Source organism: Centruroides sculpturatus, unplaced genomic scaffold (genome assembly GCF_000671375.1).
Source record: "Centruroides sculpturatus isolate CEXI.00-Female unplaced genomic scaffold, Cexi_2.0 scaffold169, whole genome shotgun sequence".
NCBI classification, from domain to species: domain Eukaryota; kingdom Metazoa; phylum Arthropoda; class Arachnida; order Scorpiones; family Buthidae; genus Centruroides; species Centruroides sculpturatus.
The window spans coordinates 1,806-26,277 of record NW_019384492.1 but is presented as its reverse complement, the minus strand read 5'-3'; the positions used below and the strand labels follow the sequence as shown (position 1 = coordinate 26,277).

At 27.1% G+C, this 24,472-nt stretch overlaps 1 protein-coding gene across 1 annotated transcript in view; it reads left to right on the top strand.

The window, feature by feature from the left end:
- The window catches only part of LOC111621834 (clumping factor A-like), a 76,168-nt gene extending 52,843 nt beyond the window's left edge, over window positions 1-23,325 (top strand). Inside the window, exons 4-6 of the mRNA XM_023364098.1 lie at window positions 2,936-3,022; window positions 19,304-19,359; window positions 23,019-23,325. Coding sequence (XP_023219866.1) covers window positions 2,936-3,022; window positions 19,304-19,359; window positions 23,019-23,325 — 450 coding nt within the window. The remainder of the gene's footprint in view (window positions 1-2,935; window positions 3,023-19,303; window positions 19,360-23,018) is intronic.
- Window positions 23,326-24,472: the final 1,147 nt, after the last annotated feature.

Below are 24,472 nucleotides of genomic sequence, written 5' to 3'. Positions count from 1 at the left end.
GTATTATTATTCAGATGGATAATGATTCTAATGAGATATATTCAATAGTGATATTTAGCCAGTATAACCATACTAGTCATTAAAGACATTATTTAATTTTATCATAATACCATTAGCATGGTCCCCAGACCAGGATCGTTTGACAATTGGGGGGCGGCAAATTATCAAAATGACAAAAAATCATGGAAGATATTGTTTGGCTGTCAATTGCCACAATTGTAATGGAAAATTCTGATAAAAAGTTTTTCCTCGTGACTCAGAAAAGTAATTTTTATACTTTTATGATTGTTATATTAAGCTAATAATAGTAGCTTAGAATATTAATTAAACTAAGTCAAGAATTAAATACTCTAATTAAATTGAACTTAATATTCCACAAGAAAATCCAAGCAAGGCAAAAAATACAAGCTGGCTATCTTCATACCGGGCCCCCAGACTGGAGTCCGGTCAGTCACTATCATGTGGGGGCCATGACCATTAGTTAAATAAATAAAGAAAACAGAAGCATATTCATAAATTTATTTACAAACATTCTATTAGTTTCCATAAAAGGCAGATATAGTGTCTCAACTAACAGGCTTAATTGAATTAAATAAACACTGAAGTATGCTTTAATTATACATAAAGTAATAACATGTTTTGAAAATTATACAATATTTATGAAAAGAAAGTTAACTGGGGTAAGATTTTTTGTCAGTTAACCAAGAATAACTAGAACATAAGTTAAGATTTTGTTCATGCAGAATGTAACTTGATTTATGGCCAAGGTAGTAAGGTAATTTTTTGACCTGTCTGGATTTGTTCCCAGGTACCCAAAGTGGTACCTGGGAACAAATCCAGACAGGTCAAAAAAAATTCCAGGAAATTTTTCATAGGCAGTCTGTCCTGGATATATCAGGCATTCTTTCGCTACCTGAACACCCACCCGATTGTAGGTCAGGCTGAATCAATGGGCTTGATGAATGGGGCATCTTAATGTCTACAGTGTAAAAATAATTTTAAAAAAAGAAAGTAAACCTTTTTAAACATTTTCTCTATAAACTTTATCATCATACGTCAAATAAATATTGGAGAGAATTAAATAGTGTTTTTAAGGAAGTTGGAAGTATTCAAGAGCTAAAAGAATTTTGAATGCTATTGCTGTTAATTGTGCCAAAGCTGAATGAGGATAAATGAATAACATTATTAATATTAAAAGAAATACTCTACTAATAGAGATAATAAGTGATTAAATGACAATTAGTTTAATGAAAAAGTTACATACAATTCTGATGTTAAATCCTGCTTGAGACAAGGACATCATCTGGCAAGTTATAAACCAAGTGAAAGAAAAAGTCCCCATTACAACTTGTCAAAACCAAACTTTGATTTGGAAATTGTTAAGAGTAAATTTTTAACAATATAATTCCTGCATGATATGCTAATAATTATAAGTAAATAAATGTGTATAATGCAATTTTACAAAAAAAATTTTGAAAACATCCCACCGCTGAGCATACCAGTTATAAAATATTTCAAATACTACCTCTGGATATATATGTTTGATCATTTGATTTAGACAATTTGGTCTCATTTTAAATATCTCATTGTCTTATATAGTGTATAAATATATATAGGAATTTTTTGGAAAATTTTAATTATCAAATATGTTGATATTTAAATATTAAAATTGATTGATAGAACATGTTAAATAGAAACTGTTGATAGATTATTAAAAAATTAATTCATGACTTACTGTTTGTTGAAGATAACAAGGATTTGTCATAAATAACAAATCAATGTGTAAACATGAATTGAATATTGGATTAATTAGTAGTAAAACTAAACTGTCAGTTTTTCAAGATATGTTTATTTTAATTCTTAATCAAATTGTAGAATTCAGCATAAAGATATATGATTAAACTGCAATTAAACTATATAGTAAAATAATTATACTTAAAATATATCTGGAAGCAAATCTTGGCCAGAGATGTGCATGACATAACTGTGAGATAACATATCTACATAAGTTGTGGATTTGAATCTCACTCTGAATTAATCTTTTCTTTCAGATCTTTATAAATTATTTAATTACATTTAAAACTAATTTCTAGTTTTGATGAAATTCTGCTTTATTGCAGAGCTAAATTAAAATCTAATGATTCTTAAATACTTTTCAGCTTTCTAACTCATTATTGAGGAAAGTTCAAAAGTATTCAGGACTTGCTGGATTTTAATTTAGCTCTCAACTAAAACAGAATTTCATTAATTACAGAAACTAAAGATTAATCTGATATTTGATTTCTAATCATTAGTCTTAACACAAGATTAAAATGTCCATACTGAAACAAATTTCAACACAGTAATAACAATACCTTAACTGATTGTTTCAACACTTTCTACACTTCTGACAAACATTTTTGACTCACTTCACAAGCCTGCCTCAGGTCTGTCTTTAGTTGAAAATTCAGTATCAAATTAGAATGTTAATTATTCTGTGTTTATTGTTTTTATAAATTTAAAATAAAATTGAACAACAAGCATATAATGGTTAACACTATAATTTGGGATTTTGAACTTTAAACTAAAGACAGACCTGAGACATACTTGTGAAGTAAGGTAAAAACATTTGTCAGAAGAGTAAAATAATGGTGGAACAGTAAGTTAAGATGGCATAACCATCTACCTCTAGAATTCTATAATTTAATTAATTAAAAATTAATTTAAATATATTTTGAAAATCTGCCAGTTTAGATTTATAATTAAATCAAACAATGATGGTCTTATAAAGAGCTTATTAAATTAAGAATCCCAATTTCTTGAATGTCTTTGTATAAAATATAAAATTTTTATTAACGTCTGTTATCCAATTAATTAGTATATGGGGATTATGTATGGGAATTATAGCATTTAAGTTTTTTCTTTTCTCTTTCCTGTTCTGGCATATTTTGGCCAGATGTGGGAAGAATTTCCTGATGTCTATGGTGTGCGAAGGTCTTCTAGATCACGCAAAGAGCCAGAGAGGTATACCACTGTTGGTGAGGTAAGCTCTAGGGTCATAAATGACTACTGAATTATCATTCTTTCTTTATGTATCTATATAAATTTAGTTTTTATATAAATAAGTAATTTTGAATATTTATAGTTTGCATGTTTAAGAATTTCTGCTTTTAGGATGATGATAATATTTTTTATGTGAATTAAATAATTAATTTAATATTAGTTTTAAAAAATGTTTTCAAATATTGCTATTTTGTGGTTTTTTTTAATGCCAAAATATTCTGTTTAAACTTAATTTACAAATTTTATTTTATGAATTTATTTGTGAAAAGTAAATAACTGTGGATGAGTAATAATAATTTACAAGTAATTAATAATAAATAAAGCAAATTTTTTACTGAAGTCAGTCAGTATTATGATAACATATTTATTAATGGTAATTTGCTAAAATTATTTAAAGAAATAAAAAAAACTCAATAAGTACTTTTACCTATATTACATGAAGTGGCTTTAGATCATATTAGAAATAAATTTTAAAGCACATTAAAACATTTAAATATACAGTAATTAATTTTTAAATTTCAGAAATTACATTAAAATATTTTGCAATATTTTAAAACTTTAACAATGAGTATCTCCTTAAAAAATCAAAATTATCACAGTATATTGAATGCCAAATATAAAGCTAAATAAAAATTTGGTCTGTATTGCATCCTTTTCTATTTATTTCAGTATAAACTGTATCTCAATGACAAAACACTTCTATAAGTCTTTAAACCTTCATAAAGTTTTTATAAAGTAACATTTTCATCTTTTTAAAAGGTCAAAAATGTTTATTAATTAATTAACTTGGGTCTTAATGAGTTAAAACATTTATGTTAGTTTAAAGGTGTATAGAAGTGTTTTGTAAAATTAAATAAACAATAGAAATTAAAACATGATGCTTAAATGTCTAAATGAAGAAAGTAATATAAACTAGGTTATGGCATTTTGATATGTTGAAAGAAGATTGTTAATCTAGAACAGTGATGCACAAACTATGGGTTGCAAGAAAATATTTCAGGGTTGCCAAATTCAAAGAAATTTATTTGACAATAAAAAATATCTTTGTTCTTCAACAAGTATCAGGTACCAGTAAAATAGTGAAATGAAATTATATTATTTCTAAAGATAGAACTTTATTTTTTACAAAAGCAATTGTCTGTAATAAGTACTAATACAGACAAATAATGACTTGAGGCGTGCGATTTCCAATACAGATTCTTTGCAAGCACATACCTCACATTGAATTCTTATGATGTAGAATTTTTTAAAAGTATTTTTCATTAAATAAATANTTAATTATTTTACTTATTTTTTAAATATTTAAATTTTTTCCCCTTATTTTGTGTATTTATATTATATAAAAATAGGATAAGTAATGGTTAGCTATTTATTTTTCTGACAGGAAATGTAATGATAATTATTGCACATTCATAGAAACAGTCATTTTATAGTTATTGAACAAAGTAAACTTTTATAAATAGTGACATTTTAGTTTGTTCTGATTTTCAAAATACAATAAATATTGTGTTTTATACAAGAGAAATTGAAATTATACTGTTTGTCAATAGAAGTTTGTAAAGTGGTGATTCCACAGGCATAAAATCTTAAGCAGAAATCAGAAATAGAAATTGTCAGTTATGTCATATTTTGCTTAGTTTCAGTTTTCTGCATTCTGACATAGGATATCAAATACAGATATAAAGGTACTGTATATTCTAGTGGGTTGAAAAGTAATTAAAATTTGATAGTGATGGCATGTATGCAATTGTTTTATTTTGATAATTAAGAATAATTATGCATAAGCAAAGACAAACTTTTTTAAAGGATTATATACAGTATTTTGTAATTGAACAAATGATGTGTAGGTTAGTAACATGTTACATAACTAATAAGAACTTTAAATATTAAAAAAATTCACAATTAAATATTTTAAATGAAATTATTATTTTTTTAATTATTTAGAATAATGAAATGATTTGATAATAGTTATAATTATAATGAAGTTTTTAAGTTTTTCATTTAAATACTAAATAGTAAAAATAACATCAAAATACATTTGTTAGGAATAAAAAGGATTTAAATTTAAAATTTTTTAGGTTATTTATACTGTTTGTTTTTAATAGATACAAACAAAAGTTATTTTTAAATTAAGAATATTAAATTTTAAACTTTTGGAATGAAATGAAAATATAGCATTTCATAGTGAAAATAAAATTTGCACTATGAAATGCTAAATATGAGAATTTTGTGATTTATAAACTAAAATAAACCAGTCATTTTTTGAAGAATGTAAATAAGTTAAATCTGAAACTGTCTTGAATATTTACAACTAAAATAATGTGATATGTTCTCAATAATAATGTATGCATATTGAAAAATTTTATATAGATACTTATTTTGATTCATTCATTATTTTTATTTTAAAGTTTAAATATATTCTATTATTCCACAAATATATTATATTATTCTTTTAGCCATTTAAGTATAGCCTGTGAGTGACTGAAGATATAATTAAAAATATTGATTAATGATACCAAGTAAAAATATGTTATAGAATCTTAATATTTTCAATTGTTATTGATGGTTTATATTTACATACAAAAACACTGAAAATATTTTCAAAAAAATCATAAAAATTATTTATTATATTAATATTTTTGGAATTCTACCCTGAAAACATTAATCTAATTAATATTTTTTTCTATCTCTTTGAAAATATTTCAGCACTTTTGTGTATACATAGAAAATTAATTAATAGAGTTGATAGACTTATTCAGGATAAGTCCTTTTAGAACTAATGATAGGTTTTTACATACAATCATTATTGGTGTCAGGAGCATGTCAGTTTAATGGCACAATGATTATTGACATCAGCCAAGTGGTATTACCTAAATTTGCATGTTTCTACACAAACTGAAACCAATCTATTGGCACCAATAATCATTGCATGTGAATGCCCAGCTTCATTTATTAATAAACTGAATTTTTGTTTGAAACCAAAAAAATTAACCATCTACTAATGTGAAAATATTTAGAAATTAAAAACTTCATTTTCAATGAAGCATTTTTTTGTGATTTTATATTTAACTACTATTCTTTATAGTTTTTAAACAGAAATAAATAAATAAATAAGTTTTATTATAATCTAATAAAATCATTCTTTATATGTTATTGTTAGAAATAATACTCTACAGTTATTAACTTATTATAAATCAACTTCTAACATATGTAAAAAAATTTAGTTTTTAACAAAAATTTTATTGAATTTACTATTATATAATTTCATGTAACACTAAATATTATGTATAATGGTTAAATGAAATTATTAATTTAAGTGAATAGAATAATTAAGTTTAGATATTTTACAGTTTACTTATTTTTACTCTAATATACATGGGATGTTCAAGAAAAATTGGGACCTTTAAAAACAAACACAATATGTTAAAAAATATTTTTATTTTTAAATGTTAATAATTCTCTATATAAATGTACTTCTCATTGATTTACAAATTTTGATATGTTTATAATAATAGATTTTGTCAGATATGATTATGAAAGATACTATCATGAACAGGCCTTATATGTTTTAGTTGTTGATCAGTTAGTTCCAAGACCTTTTAGTTGGTTACAGAGATAAATTACTAGACCTTCAAATACAATCAATATATAGAATATGAAATAGTTTGCCATTATAATTTATAATTTTACAGTTTTATACAACTAATTCATAAATGTGTGTTGTATTGCAGTAATAACATACTTTATTAAACTGAGATATATTCATATCTTAATATATTGTCATTTTTACAGTAGAAACAACTGTTGACTGTGAAATTATAGATAAAAAGTCTTTGTGACTGACTCTTTTTGTATTTTAAAACATTATTTTTAATTATATCTTATAATAAAATTTCTCTGAAAATGTTGATTGAATATATTCCTGTTGTTTGCTTTTGTATTATTATTCAGATGGATAATGATTCTAATGAGATATATTCAATAGTGATATTTAGCCAGTATAACCATACTAGTCATTAAAGACATTATTTAATTTTATCATAATACCATTAGCATGGTCCCCAGACCAGGATCGTTTGACAATTGGGGGGCGGCAAATTATCAAAATGACAAAAAATCATGGAAGATATTGTTTGGCTGTCAATTGCCACAATTGTAATGGAAAATTCTGATAAAAAGTTTTTCCTCGTGACTCAGAAAAGTAATTTTTATACTTTTATGATTGTTATATTAAGCTAATAATAGTAGCTTAGAATATTAATTAAACTAAGTCAAGAATTAAATACTCTAATTAAATTGAACTTAATATTCCACAAGAAAATCCAAGCAAGGCAAAAAATACAAGCTGGCTATCTTCATACCGGGCCCCCAGACTGGAGTCCGGTCAGTCACTATCATGTGGGGGCCATGACCATTAGTTAAATAAATAAAGAAAACAGAAGCATATTCATAAATTTATTTACAAACATTCTATTAGTTTCCATAAAAGGCAGATATAGTGTCTCAACTAACAGGCTTAATTGAATTAAATAAACACTGAAGTATGCTTTAATTATACATAAAGTAATAACATGTTTTGAAAATTATACAATATTTATGAAAAGAAAGTTAACTGGGGTAAGATTTTTTGTCAGTTAACCAAGAATAACTAGAACATAAGTTAAGATTTTGTTCATGCAGAATGTAACTTGATTTATGGCCAAGGTAGTAAGGTAATTTTTTGACCTGTCTGGATTTGTTCCCAGGTACCCAAAGTGGTACCTGGGAACAAATCCAGACAGGTCAAAAAAAATTCCAGGAAATTTTTCATAGGCAGTCTGTCCTGGATATATCAGGCATTCTTTCGCTACCTGAACACCCACCCGATTGTAGGTCAGGCTGAATCAATGGGCTTGATGAATGGGGCATCTTAATGTCTACAGTGTAAAAATAATTTTAAAAAAAGAAAGTAAACCTTTTTAAACATTTTCTCTATAAACTTTATCATCATACGTCAAATAAATATTGGAGAGAATTAAATAGTGTTTTTAAGGAAGTTGGAAGTATTCAAGAGCTAAAAGAATTTTGAATGCTATTGCTGTTAATTGTGCCAAAGCTGAATGAGGATAAATGAATAACATTATTAATATTAAAAGAAATACTCTACTAATAGAGATAATAAGTGATTAAATGACAATTAGTTTAATGAAAAAGTTACATACAATTCTGATGTTAAATCCTGCTTGAGACAAGGACATCATCTGGCAAGTTATAAACCAAGTGAAAGAAAAAGTCCCCATTACAACTTGTCAAAACCAAACTTTGATTTGGAAATTGTTAAGAGTAAATTTTTAACAATATAATTCCTGCATGATATGCTAATAATTATAAGTAAATAAATGTGTATAATGCAATTTTACAAAAAAAATTTTGAAAACATCCCACCGCTGAGCATACCAGTTATAAAATATTTCAAATACCACCTCTGGATATATATGTTTGATCATTTGATTTAGACAATTTGGTCTCATTTTAAATATCTCATTGTCTTATATAGTGTATAAATATATATAGGAATTTTTTGGAAAATTTTAATTATCAAATATGTTGATATTTAAATATTAAAATTGATTGATAGAACATGTTAAATAGAAACTGTTGATAGATTATTAAAANGTGAATAGTTTCTAGCAATGTAAACAAATGACCAATTTTCTCTGTTTAGAAGGTAGTTTTGATTATTTTTCTCCTAGGATGCTTTCTGTTTGGGCTAATGTAATGTTTGGCTCAGATCGGCCGAACTAATTTAACTTCGGATACGGGTAGGGCCGGGTAAAATGATACAGGCCTACACATATATCTATATTATACACCTTACTTAACAAAAGAAAAAAAAGTATGAATTTTTTAAAATTAAACTTAACCAAACGGTACATTATGTACATATTTAGAAAAAACGGCCCAAATTGTATACGGCCCATGTGGAATTTTCCACATTTTCCACATGGCCAGTCCGCCCTTGCAAGTAAGATTCTGTTTTTAAATTACACTTTGAAGAACGTATAAATCACAATATATCCTGTAAGAAAAACAAAATTACTACTAATACTTTAAATAAAAATGAATAAATAGTAATTTCGTAGTGAGTAACATGAATTGTAGTTTTTCCCCAGGTGTTATAAGTTTTTCACTTTGGAACTTGATAAGTTTAGGCATGGGTGTCGGCAGAAAATTTTCCAGGGGGTTGAAGCTTGGAGGCAAATAATTATATCAATAAAGTTTTATAATTATTTAATTTTTTGGATGTTTTTCATAAGTAGATTATTGAATATAGTATTGCATCAATGCATCCCATGGTCATGGGTTACATTTCTTCATCACTTTTACATTTATAATGTTTGAAATATTTTACTTGATCCCAGGAGAGGTAAGTGTTTCCATTCTCTGGCACAGGACACTTGTCCTCCCCTTGTGAGGATGCCTATGAATATAGGAGTTCAAAAGTAGTCTGGTATTTTATAACAAATTTCTATGCTTCTAACAGATGGTTTCATGTTTTTTATAAATTGTTATAAAATTAAATAAAAGTAGAAAAGTAGAATTTTTAAAAAATATAACATTAGATGAATTCAAAAAATCTATCTTCAAAACGTATTGAATTATAAAGGAAAAAATATATTTATGATGAATCAAATTTATATTTTAAATATTACAAATATTTATTGAATAAATCATAAAAAAAGAAAATTGCAGCATATGCTCATTAGTGAGAAATCTAAATAAACTAGACATTTTAAAGAAAAATTAGGATTACTGAGAATAAAATAAAATTTTAAATTTAAATATTAAAAATTTTATTTTATTATCCATGTTCACAGTTTTAAACTATGAACAAAAACATTATTTCTTTGTAGAAAAGGGCTGGCAGAATTATAATTTAATAAAAAGTTTTGCACATTTTAAACTGCTTTGCATATTTGTGCAGAGGCATAGCCTCTAAAGAATTGTCTCTGCAATGGAAATAGGTGTTCCTGGTGATTGGACATGGCAAGCAAAATTGGACTCATATCCAGAAATCTAAGTTAGTTATACATCCAAAATTTAGGTTACAAGTTAATATTGGCTAAATATAAGTTACATGAATCGCTAGTTAAATCAAGTTCGAGATTAGTTAATGTGGAGAGAGAGAGACAGAGAGAGAGAGAGCGTACAATAGTGCGCGGGCAGGATAAATACCTTATATTACTGTTGATCCGTTAACAGCAAATAAAGTCCCACAGTTTGGAGTTAAATAGGTGAATTGATATTGTCCAGTTCAATCGTTGAGGAGGGTGTTGGGTTTCGGCAGGAACAGTCTCTCGAAGACGAACTCAGCGCAGCACACACACACAATCGAAAAATAACTTCCACAATCTTACTCATCGTGCTGTTCTTTTTATACGAAGTCCTCTGTTCGGGCCTTTCCCTGATTTCATCAGGGATGACGATCTCCTTGGACCAATAAGATGATGGGCGACACAATCGTGACACAGAGATGTACTCAGCTCAACAAGGAACCCAACTCGTGGGAATCGAGGTTTAACCAGGATTTATGTTTCCCTTATCTCTTTTAATTTTCCTTAAAACTTGTTCCGTCTTCATAGAGTTGTATCCCAAGTTTAATTAAAATTTTATTAAAAAAATTTAAAGTTTATAACTCGAAATTTCTGACCCTCACATAAGCAACAGCTAAGCAAGTACTGTACATTTCAACATTAAATTAATATCATCTTGAGGCAAAGAATATACAGTGGATGATCGGTTAATGAACATAATCCGTTCCAATACTTTGTTTGCTATCTGAATTATTCGTTAACCAATTACCGATTTACCATAGGTTTTTATGGGAATTTGATTAATTCGTTCTGGAGACCCCCAAAAAATAAAAAATGTATACTTTCTTACTACGTTTATTCATATGTAATAATAAAAATACATATATACATGGTGTTGCATTTTTATTAGTCATGTTTTTTTCGTTTGTGGGGGTTAAAAGCAATCGACATTGGACAGATTCTTTATGTCTTCTTCATGATTTTTCAGAAGTAATTAATAGCATTGTAATTATAGAGATCCCTAGGCCTATTAACCTCAACCTGGTTTGAATGCCATTCTAAGACCATCTTTAACTTTATTTACTCTTGATACCGTCATAGCATAATTGGTTAAATACAGAGATATATCAAAGCACAGGTAAATACATACATAATAACAGAGAGATAACGTACAAACAGTATGACAATAGAGAAGAAGTATGAATAGATGGTGAGATGACCAATACAAATCAACCGATATGATACAAAACTTGAGAGTAGAATAACATGTACAGTAGTATAAAACAGACAATACTAATAGTAATAATAAACATTACACAGATATATGTTGCAGCAGAACGAATAATGATATGTACAATAATGTGCAGGGAGCAAATGAAGATAGTGCACGATGACAGACTTGACCAACTTAATGAATGAGAGAGCGTATGTGATACTTATGAATCAATTTTTTAATGCTTTGTAGGTGTCACTATCCTTAAGAAGGACATGAAGTGCACAAGGCCAATTAATACTCCTGTGGCTAAGAGCAAGGGCAAGCTCATGCCTAGCATCCTCAGTCATTGGACATATGTATATATAGTGCTCAACCCCATCACAGCAATTACAGATGGTACAGACCATCGTTCTGACATCATCCCACTTCTTCAAAAAAATATTTAATAGCAGATATCGACATTAATTCTCTTTTTCAGAAGAAAACATATCTCGCCGAGTTTCTTGCTGTTCTTCATTCAAGAATTCTTGGCGTTCTTCTGTCATCAGGTCAGTTTCAGGTTCCATTATGAGCTCTTCAATGTTTTTTATTTCTCAGATGTGATTTTTGTTACTCCTTAAGCTGCTTGAGTCTTTTTGATAATACAGTAGCTTTCTTAGATAAGATTGAACTGTGGCCTACTGTAGACCTGTTCAAGCCATACTGCCCAGCAACAACAGACATCTGCCCACTCTCTATCTGTGATATTATACTCTCACCTTTTGAAAATAAAAACCGACACAAAACTTAACGAGTGTCTGCCCGACAGTCTTGCAAATACTATAAAAGAATTGTTTCTGTCAGAAAAATAAAGGGCTGGAATTACAAGGGAGAATTTCAGTTTGGAGGAATACCATCCAATCAATATATACCGGGTTGAGTGTCAATGTTGATGTCTCCCACTCTCTGAAAAGTTTCGAATTGTTGCCTGTAGACAAAACAAGACCAATCGGTATTCATTATTTTATGTTGCTGCTTCTTATGTTTGTTCTATGAGGTGTTCATTGTCCGAACCTAAAAATCTTTTGCAAAAGTGTTCGTTATCTGATTTGTTTATTAACCAATCCCCCACTGTATATGTAAAAAATTTAAACATCAATACAAAACTAATAAACTAATAATTAATTTATAATAATAATTAAAATAAACAGATTTAATAAAATAGAATTTTTGAATTAAATTTCATATACCAAAAATAATTTATTGCATTGAGTAATGACTCCAAGAGAACATATGCAGATGCTGGATAGACTTTTTTTTAATAAACTTATTAAATCTCTATGGAATGTAGTTTAATAATAGCTTAATTTAACTTTTATGTTGTTGTTTAATATCTAATTTATAATTTAATTTTAAAGAAATAATATTTGAAATTAGACATTTCCAAACATTTTCTGAAATTAATATAATATGCATAAATAAGAAATAAACATAAGAGTTTGTGTGTTTTTATTATATTCAGAGTAATATTGTGAAGAATAATGTGGAATTACAGCAGCCCTTCATTATGTCATGCATATTGGGAGACAAATGATATAAGCAATATATCAATCAGATGGTGTGATATAACCAATGTATCTATCCATCTGTTTTGTCTGTTTTCAATCTTCATGCTGGCTTGCTTTTCTGTGGGTATTTCATATAATGGCAGTTTAAAAATTATTAATTGTTTAAAAATTATTAATGTTTGTTTGCCATTAGACAGTCAATTTTTTAAAAATTATTTACATAAAGTGCTTTTATATTGAAAAATAAAAAATAAGTGTGATATATCTAAATTAATGATATAATGAAGGGTTACTGTATTAATTGTAGAATTCTAAAATAGAATGTGTTTTAAATAGAAATATTTTTCCTATTTATATTTAAACTATTTCCTTAGTTATTTTTATTAATGATAGATGTTGTAATTGATTTATATTTCACTTCTAAGCTGCTTTTCTTACTAAATTAGGAAAATTGCTTCTAAGTCTGAAGTTGGGAGATCTTAACTGTTTCAATCTGTTTAATTCTTCACTGATTTTTTTATATTTACCTCAGTAGTGGAATTGACTATCAGTTTTTTCAGTCTAGATAACTTAATTTTTCTAATGTGTAAATTTTATGATGCTTTTAAAATGTATATTTACGAATAAATAATTTTGACATTTTTGATATATTTGTGTTTCTTCTTTTCTTGTTTTTTTTTCTTTTTATATATTTGTAAATATTCTTTTCATGTTCCATTTTCAATTACTTATTTTTATATTTCTCTGTGGTTTTGAAATGGGGTTTTAGTAATAATTTAAAACAATATTTCAAAATTTATATAAATAAATGGTGTGAAAGCAATAGCTTTGTAATTAAATTAGGTTGTTGATTGTGTAATGTATAAATTTAAAGTTTGTTTCAAATATTTAAGAATGTTGACTTATATTTCAGTTTAGATGTTCTTGGATAGTGTGATGTCCATATGTTGTTGGAATTTTTTGAATGTCTCAATGGCAAAAACAGTATTTCAAATTATTTCTTTGCTTGTTTGCCATTCATCCTTTGATGTCAATTTATGAATCTGTATAAATGACAGTTTTTGTATATTGTATACAAGTTTTTTCTTGAATTTGTTGATTGTAAAATGACATATCAAATTGAAAAGAGATTCACTATTATGCAGCTAAGCAATTCTCTCCCTGTTGATCAATGCAGCATTATAATATGTTATTATAATTATGCAGTCTGATGTCTTGGCAATCAGTCATAGCAAATTCTACTGAAAATTTGCCCTATATTTAAAAAAAATTTTACACCTTTGTTAATGTTTGATTTCATAGTTACGTTTAATTGATTTTAGTAACAAAAAACTTTGTCAGTTTTGTTTTTATATTTAAATATGCAATTATTACATTTTTTCTTTGCTTATATAACAAAAATTGGCTAAATGTAATGAAAATGAAGATCTTATATAACTGAAAAATTTAGATATATAGTTTATATTAAGATAATACTTATAAATTTTGCAGACATTTTAGTTTGTGTTTATAGTTTAGAAGATCCCTAAAGAATTAAAATAGTATTTATTATGGATTTTTTGATAATGGGATTCTATTCTTGTAACAAGGTAGAAATATTCTGAAATAAACTAGTTCATTTTGACAAGATTTATACTTCTGAATAGTAGATGAAACATTGAATTTTTTATTGTTTATATTTTTAAAGGGAAAAAATTATTTTTATGAAATATCAGTTCAAAGAAGGGCTCAAATTTTATTCATAGCAAACATAATTATAGAGTAATTAATTATTTAAATTATCAAGCTATTTCTTGATGATTTAAATATTTTCTATACCTTTATTTCAAGCTTACTGATATTTAAATTACAGGTGTCTTGATTGAGACTGATACATTTTGAAAGGTTATAAGTAAATTAGGTAAGAACTACAATAAAAGTATGGTGTGAAATTTGAAGACAAACTCCAAGTCTTATTGCAAAGATCAGAACAGTTCTACCTTTATTTCTTTTTTACACAAAATTATGAAATCTCTACATGTGCTCCCTCCTGTTGCATGGAGAATGTGTAAATGATATTCAATTTCTTACCATGTATTATGCAACATCTATGGCATAACAGAAGCAACAGTGTCCTCTATTCATACACAAAGTTCTTTGATGTCATTGATTTTGATATCCACATAAATTCTGCTCTTTAAATTTTCCCAGAGGACAAAGTATAGAGATGTAATGTTGGGATCACTGGAACCATAGAATGAGGCTGCCACACTTGATCCAACAATCAAGAAGCTCTGTGTCAGTTAATCCCTCATATGACAACTCCAATATGGAGGAGCATCATTTAACTGGAAGATAACAGTTTGTGCTTATTTTTGAGCTGATGCCATTTTGACAGTCATGCTGCAATGCCATAACTGTCAAAATGTCAAATTATTCTGCATGCTTCAATTAATTCTGTGGAAAACTTGCACAGTTACTCTTTCTCCTGATTTGCATTAAGTGCATTTATCTTTATGCACTGAATTTTGACAGCTATTTAAAATGTGCAAGTCTCATTCCAGACTCTCTATATTGATTATATTTTGATTATAATTTATTGCTAGTTCTTGAATCTATTATGTCACTCTTATAAAAACTAAAAATCAAAAATAGTTATATTTTGATTCTTTTTGGAACAGATGAAATTATATAAAATATATTTATTATGTTTAATATAATTTTACAATCTTTTCGTTATGGAAAAGATAATTTAACTTTTTGTATGATTTAAGATAAAATAAATTTTTGGCTATATATATATATATATATATAGCCTAAAATTTATAGCCCCTATTATATATTTATATAATAGGCTAACCGAAAGATTGTAAAATTATATTAAAGTCATAATTTATGTATATATATATTATAGATAAATTATGGTTTTGATGCAATTGCTTAATGGAATTGATATGAAAAATGAAAGTGATTTGCTCTTGACAAGACAAAAAAATTATTGACTTTGTTAATTTTGAATACTTTAGTGATCAAATGATGATGGTATTCATTATCAAGTTATAACCTGACTAATTAAATGTATAGATGTTATGTAATTTGAAATAAAGGTAGATGATTAAGTCACCATGCATCTAATTTAATGATTACAATTATATTAATTGATTGATTAATATATAAATTTATCTTAGTTTACTGTATTATCAGACACTTACATATTTTCTTCTGTGGTACTTGTATAACACTGCTATGAAATAATTATTATTTTCATAACAGAAACATAGCGTGTACTTTATATCTAGAAGTAGCATTTTATATAATACTGAGAATCTTTTATTTATATTTATTACTTTAGTTAGTGACATTATTTGTTTTTTGGAATTATCATTATAATTTATATGATTTTATTTCTTTATTAGTAATAAGTTTTCTTGAAGATAAGTATTGTACTCAGAAATATTTGTGAACTTGACTGTATGAAAAATATTACAATCATATAATTGTGATAATTGATGAGATAGCATTCATGAAAATATTTAACAGTAAACTCTAAAATTGTTTTTAAATAATGTAATTATTTAAAATTTAATTTAAATTTATTTAATATGTTCCTATATCTTCAGACTGTTTTTGTTAGAATATAAATATAATGCAAAACCTGAAAAAATATACAAATTTCAAGAAGTATTTAAATATTAAATAAATGAATTATTTAATAGTTAAATAGTTTAAATTAATTTATTTAAACTCTAATGTGTTGCATATTATTTGGAATATGAAGGTGGAGAAAAAAAGCAGATGAACTAATGCAGGGTTTGGCAGGAGTGGCTCTTTGCATAGACGTTTGCGGCTCTTTGGACATAAACTCCCATTTCACCTCATCTGAAGCAGCCTTATAACTTATGAGTTTATGAGATAGAGCCACCGAACAATCGTGTATTCAATTAAAAATTCAATTGAAAATTTACAATCATGTATTCAATTAAAAATAAGTAGCTATTTGCCAGATATAGTAAAGCTATCAAAAGTGATACATGGGCACCATTCGAATTAAATTTTTAAATAAAACATCTTGAACTTTTTTCCCTAAAAATCCATATCCTATACATATGTACATTACATATATGAAGCTCTCTGGTACTTTTGTTATCCTGTTTCCATGACAATTTGGTTCTTCTCACTTGACAAACTGCCGACCCCTGAACTAATGCATGAGATAAACATAAAAATATAGAATTAAATTTAAAATACTCAAAAAAGGAAAAATTACTTTGAGAAATGAATTGAAATGTTTGAAAGTACTAAACAAATAAATTTTTAAATGACAAGCTCTAAAATGGAGTTAAGTGAAAATTTTAGAACAAAAATAAACATTGAAATTTCAAAGGCATTATTATTTCAAAATGTTTGAGTTTGCTTATGTGGAAATGGAATGATGTAATTGGAAAATTGAAAACCCCCCGTTTATAACTTTTGAAAAATAGAATAAAAAGACAAACTGTGATTAATGAAAACTCTTAAGTGAAATGAATATCGTAATGTCAATATTTCAGCTTTCATTAATAGTACTATTTTTTTCTCATTATTACTGTGAAGTAATTTATTTGAATATACCAATATGACTTAAATTTTTTCGTTGCTGATTAGCAAATCATGACTAGATAGTTTTTGGAATTAACAATGTTCAAAATTTCTGTCATAGTCTTTTTAATCTATAGAACTGGTAATTGTTGTTGAAAAAATTTTAACCATCACAGAATGATGCTGAAATGTGTAATGAGTCACAACAAATTTCTCAATACAGTAGAGCATCGATTATCCGACTTAATTGGGGACTTGGATTGGTCGGATAACCGAAAAAAATGAAAAAAATACATTATTAGTATAGTATATTAGTATATCCCATGTAATTAGTATATTAGTATATCGCTATTAACCTACTTCGCGTTGAATTTTCATCGATATTAAGCATAACAAAATTTTTTTTAAAATAATAATCGTCGCTATTGCATCGTTAAAAATTATTTTTAAATTATTTTATTGCTCACAAAACAAACAACCACTCATAATTAGAAAATTAAGTCTCGTTTAAATACTGGCCACCCTTCAATGGTCGAGCCATGTTGCCAGCTAAAACATGCAAAAATTTAACAAAAATAGTATTAAAGTAGCCAAGACATAGCCAAATATTGTAGTGCCACATCACTAGTGGACATTTGAAATTTGCCAACTAGAACGGTTGGTTAACTGATGTGACGGTTAATTGGGGGTCGGATAATCGATGCTCTACTGTACTGTGCTTTATTTCTGATAAAGAAAGAGTTTCTCAAAACAAAATATTTTAAAATAGATAGATTCTTTTATACTATTCTGTACTTTTCTGTTTTAGTAAAATTGGTTGAAGATACAGAAATTATTCTTTGGAATTTGTTTTATAAATATTATTTCTTTATGTTAACAAGACTGAGCTCATATATTTTATTCCATTATTATAAATATTTTGAGTTTTACTCTTAAAGCTTTTAATGTTAATACTACTTTTGAAAGGAAATCAAAAACTTTTTTAAATTCTATCTTTACAAAATAAATTTGGTAAACTCTTGTTAATTGAATTTTTAGACACCTGGGAAAAAATTTCAATTAGCCAATGTTTAAATAATCAGAAATATAAAATAAAATAATAATAAAATATAAGAAGCAAAAGGGCTTTTTGTAAGAATAACATTTCCTGTTAATTGAATCATAAAAATTAAACTTAAAAACATTGTAAAGTTTGAAATTGATATCTATTTTACAAAATTTATTAAAACAGAATGAAAGCATTTTAAAATGATATTACAGCTTTGAAACAATGACATTTATTATTCTGAAAGATTCCATTACAAGTTAGAGGAAGATATACAATCAGATGTGACAGATCATTTGGTTAAATCATTTTTTTCATATATATGTAAAACATGATTTGCGATGCACAATGCAATTTATTTTTGTTTAAATTATCTATAAAGGTCTTTAAATTTTGCAGTATAATTGCAATGTTAATGTCTGTGGGGAATATAGGTACAATCTACTTAATTTTAATTAACTGAAAATCAAAATAGATCAATTTCCAACTGACAAAAGTTTATTGTCATTAAGAATAAAAAAATTGATATATTATATTATGTAATTTTATGATAAAAATGTGATATGATGATTATTTTACAAAGATACTCAAATTATAATTATTTATTTAGTGTTTCAATATTGAATTCTGTTAAAACTAATTTTTTATTTTATGTTTTATATTTTAAATAGATTTTATTTCAGAATTTTCATTTATTTTATTTTACATTTTATTGTGCTTAAAAGCAGCTATATTTGGTTTTAAAATTGTATGAAATTCATTTTATTACAATTTGTATATGTTATGTTTTATGTAATAATACAAAAATTATATTTTTATATAGGATTCCGATGCCAGTGACAGTCAGAGAGAAGCCCAGAAAAGAGGAAAAAGAAAAGAGTTAGTTCTTGTTTAAATATAAACTATATAAAAAATTATTAATACCATTGATAGTAACAGATTATACCAATATTTGTAAATTGTAATTATAAATACATTAATAGTTTGTCAAGTTTGAAAGATAATTAGTGATAAAAATGTTATTTTTTATTTACATTAACAAATGAAAGATTTAAAGAAATTTATTGTAATTTAACATTTTGTTATTGTTATTGTAATTTAACTGAAGATTCATTATGGTCAGGACACAAATGATCAGAGTAGTCAGCTTGACTATATTTAATTGGAAATATCTCTTTTGTAATTTCAATGAATGCAGCATTTTTCTAACTTTGCTTAACAATTCTCCCTCCTTTCTTTTTTACTTGTATATTCACTAAACATAACTGCCACATAAGTTTTATTGAATATATTGCTTAACAATGTTGTTATTATTATACTAAATGATGATGATAATTTATCATTTAGTTATAATAATTTGGATTTGGTTTCTATATGAATGTTGTCATCATCCATTGTACATCTGTTTGCTTTAGGAAACCAAAATACACATCGTTCTAGACTGCATATTTTAATATCAAAAAACACTTACTACAACACTTTGTTATTTATTTAATCTTATTTTCTTGAGAAAGGTCTTTTAATAAGACCGAANCCGATAGGGCAGATGTCTGAAGACGCTCAAGAGTCTACTAATAAATACATTAAAAAGTTTTGAGAAGATTTTGAAAGAAAAGCTCCCGAGTGAAAACAGTGGAAGACATTATTTTACGCCTATTATTAATATTCGATCCGTTTATTTCGAGTTTGTGCGAATTATCTCGAAAAAACTCAGTCGTTGCTTCCAGAAGCAGTTTTATTGTTAGTTGTGCCACGTATACAAGTACAGGAAGCTTCAGTGATTTCAAAGTTGAATCATCTGATTGTGAATCAAATTATTCTTTGGATGATGATGCATGAAGTTTTAATCAACCGATTGTATGTTTTATCGNTTCGATTTACAATGTTTGTTATTTATTTAATCTTATTTTCTTGAGAAAGGTCTTTTAATAAGACTGAAAACGTTTGAAAGTTTTCTAATAAACGTCGACTGCAAGAAAAGGTGTTGTAGTAAGTGTTTTTGAAACCAAAATACTTCATTTGAAACGTTTTTGGCTTCACTTTGGTTATATTCAGCTTATACTGTATGTAAACTAATGTAGAAAAGAATAAAATTGACTATTTTAAAAAGTAAAAAAAATTTCAGAATTTTAGAAAAAAAGAATGTATTAAAAAGTTTCAAAATAAGTATGTTTAGTTTTCTAAAGCCGTTGTTTTTGATTTATTACTACTATGGCTCAAAATTTTGTTTTCATTTATGATAAGTGGTCATGTTTTAGTCAGAATGGTTGCATGTGAAATTAATTATAATAAATTAATTTTTAGAAACCATAATAGCATACAAAATTGGTGGGATAAATACATTTTTNGGAAGCTTCAGCGATTTCAAAGTTGAATCATCTGATTGTGAATCAAATTATTCTTTGGATGATGATGCATGAAGTTTTAATCAACCGATTGTATGTTTTATCGTATTAAACAATATATGATTTATTTTGTACTTTTTCTATAAAAGTGGTTTGTGTTAAATTTTTCATTTTGTTTTTATTTCAAATTTTGACTTCGGATTCGTAATCAGTAATCCCGAAAACCCTCGAATACTGACCTTCAGCCAAATTGATAACGCTTTTGACTTTTGACCAGCTTTTTGGAATTTGGCCCCACTGTGTAACGGAGAAAAGAGACAGATAGGACGTCGGTATAAGTCACAGTTATGATTTCACAGATTCCAGACAGCTTGGTAGCTCAAACGGCCCCAGGCTTTTGCCCGTGCACGCTAAATGACTTTCATTACAAGCATTTAGCTTTCCGAAATCTATGAGAACAGTTATTTAGCATTGAAGGCCGAGAATTTCGTGCCAATAAGCTGCCTTGACTTGTTTGATTATGTTATCAACTCAATTTCATATTTATTTTCACTTCGCAGTCCTTCTCTGTTTTTTTTTCTGTTATTACCTTACACGTGTAGGTAATTTCGTTGTTATCCACATTTGATATTATCATTTATCACATACTGCCATGACACTCTTGTCTGCCCACTACAACTGTCAAGAATTAACGCGATTGGCGAAGCATAGTGACAGCGGGCCAATAGAGAGCGGGGTCCTTGCCATAATGTGGTTTGCGTGCCAATTTTCATATGTGCGTAAATCAAGCCAAATAGTTTGGCCGAATATTTGGCTATTCGGCCACGCTCCTGGCCGAATGTTCAGTATTCGGCCTGAGGCCGAATATACTAATCGTTGCAACACTAATAAATAACTTTTTTGAAACTTATTATGGAGATATTTTGTATTGAAGAGTTATAATAATAATAGAATACTATAATAATTGCACTGTTCAATTATTTATAGTTATTATTCTAAATGTTATAAATGAAAAGTACAGTCGACCCCCCTATAAGATATAGATACGTTCCAATTTATTAGGAATCCGATTTCTTACAAGTCGTTCCAATCACAGCCTGACACGTGTCAAGTTTACGGACTATGGCTGATTGAAAGGTTTTCTTCCATAAAATTAATCGATTCTACACTAATCCNGACATTAGGCTTGCTCTAAAATGAAAGTCAAATAGAGCCAATGAATGAAACATATCCCCTATAAAGATGAGTCTCTTTGAATCTCATCGATATGATAATCATAATTATGCTGAAGGTGCAGCAAGCCTCACGAGGGTTTTGATTCCTCTTCAATCATTTGACAATGATTGAAGAGGAATCAAACCCTCGTGAGGCTTGCTGCACCTTCAGCATGATTATGATTGATTATGAATTTACTCTATTGATTACTCTATCTGATTACTCTATTGATTATGAGGAACAAACTTCAATTTTCAGATGAAAAATAGAAAATGTAAAAAATCTTGACGTTTGTCCACTTTACCAAGGTGAACGTGATCGTTTTACTAAAAGTTATGCATTTACTTTTGATTTTTCCGCTTTGGAGTCACTTAACACAGCATTTCATATGTATCCAGTTAACTTCACCGGATGTTCCAGTTAACCCCCATCTTGGGATTAACTGGGTCATTTGACGTTAATATTTTTTTACACACTATGTATATGCAGACAAAACTGTTTTCCCCTCATTTACGACATATTTTCTTTGCGATATGTTATAGGCTTATAAGAGTTTCCATATCATGCAATTTATTAAAAAGCATTGAAAAAAATTGTACTTAGTGTACCCCTCTCTCGCCTATTAAATTATTTAAAACTTATCAAAATTCGCTTATTTACTCGGAGTACAAAACAGTTCGGCTCTTTATATTTCAATATTAACGCTCGAATAAATTAAAGTTGGTGAATTAGGTCAAAATTTCGAAAAACACTCATAACTGTTACCATGTAAATTTTCAAAACTAAGGAAATAGTCTTACGCAAAATAATTTATTTATTCTGAAATTCTAGTTAATCAGTAAGTCTTTTTGATTCTGAACATTTATGTGATATTCTAGAGTTTTTTCTTTAATCTAATTTCCCGCCATATTATACAAATATAAATGGAATAATTATATTGTTAGTATGTTAATAAAGCATTTTTTTTTTAATTTAAAGTTCTGCTGACTGGCAAGGCAGTGAAGACACTGATTCTGATAGTGATGATGATAACAGTGAACCGTTAACTCGGTCCAGGTCTATAATTCCAAATCGCACAACTTCCCGTAGACCTGTTGGCTCGTCATTAAAAAATTTAAGAACAAGTAAAAACTTAAACAGGTTATCTAGGTCATTTCAAAATAATCGATCAAATAGAAAAAAGAGAAAAATTTCATCATCTATGGATGAAGATTCTGATAGTGACACAGATGCAAAGAGAAATTTGAGGCAGACAAAAAAGAAAATTAGGTATGTATTCAATTAATTGATTTAAATTATTTTTAGAAGAATAATGTGTAATTATTAAAAATTTTTACAAGATCTTATATGTAGAATTACAAAATAATTAGTAAAATTCAATTTTATTATATTGAATTTCTATTTAAAAAGAAAATGTACTTAATCAAGTATGTTATAGAAGATTTTTAATTTATATGTAAAAATTGAATTTTCAGAAAAGAACATTTTTAAATCAGTTTGGTAGAACCAAATTGTTTCTATTAAAAATTTCATTTAAGAGTATTGTTTAAAAATTATGATGATAATTTGAAAAGTTATTGTCAATTATTGTGTGATGGTTTATTAATTAACAAAATTTTTAAAATAAACAATCAATTACCCCTAATATTAACATTTCCTGGTGCAAAAAATATGGCTAAATGAAAACTTTTGGTTTTTATTATTATTAATTTTAATTTTTGTTACAGGAAATGCAAACATGCATCTTGTTAGTTATCACTTGTTTCCTTAACTGAACTTGCAAAATTCATTCTGATATTATAATTTGAAATTAATATTAATTAATGTTGTTACCAATAAAATTAGAAGTAATCCATGAGGTTTTATTGTTTAAATGAATATCATGCATTTGTTTTTAAATAAATAAAATTGTATTATATAACTCAGTGTGCTTATGAAATGGTAGTAAAAGTTTTATTTANTGTTTGTTTGTGCAATTTTGGGAAAAACATAACATCAGGGATAGCATAGGCAATATAGATTTTAATGGCAAGAATTAACTGATAAGTGAACAAAGTGTGGAAGAAGTTATGGCTAAAGGTATCTAAGAATTCTCAACAAGAAGAGCCTATCGCTGTATTGTTAGGTTGACCAAATTGTCAACCTAATCAGTACAGCAGGACTAGATGTAGATGAGCAGGATATTGAAGAATTACTGCAGGTTTCTGGTGAGAGCCTTACCAACGACAATCTTCAAGAACTGGCAGAACAAGGAATTCATGTAGAACTGAAAAATAGAGATTCTGAAAATGAAGAACCCAAAGAATTTCTCTACAGATTTCCTTAGTAAAAATTTGATAACAATAACTGAAATCATTGATCAAACTGTAGCGTATGATCCAGATTTTGAAAAGAGTGCCAAAGCAAGATGAGTTGTTTTGGATACAATTTCT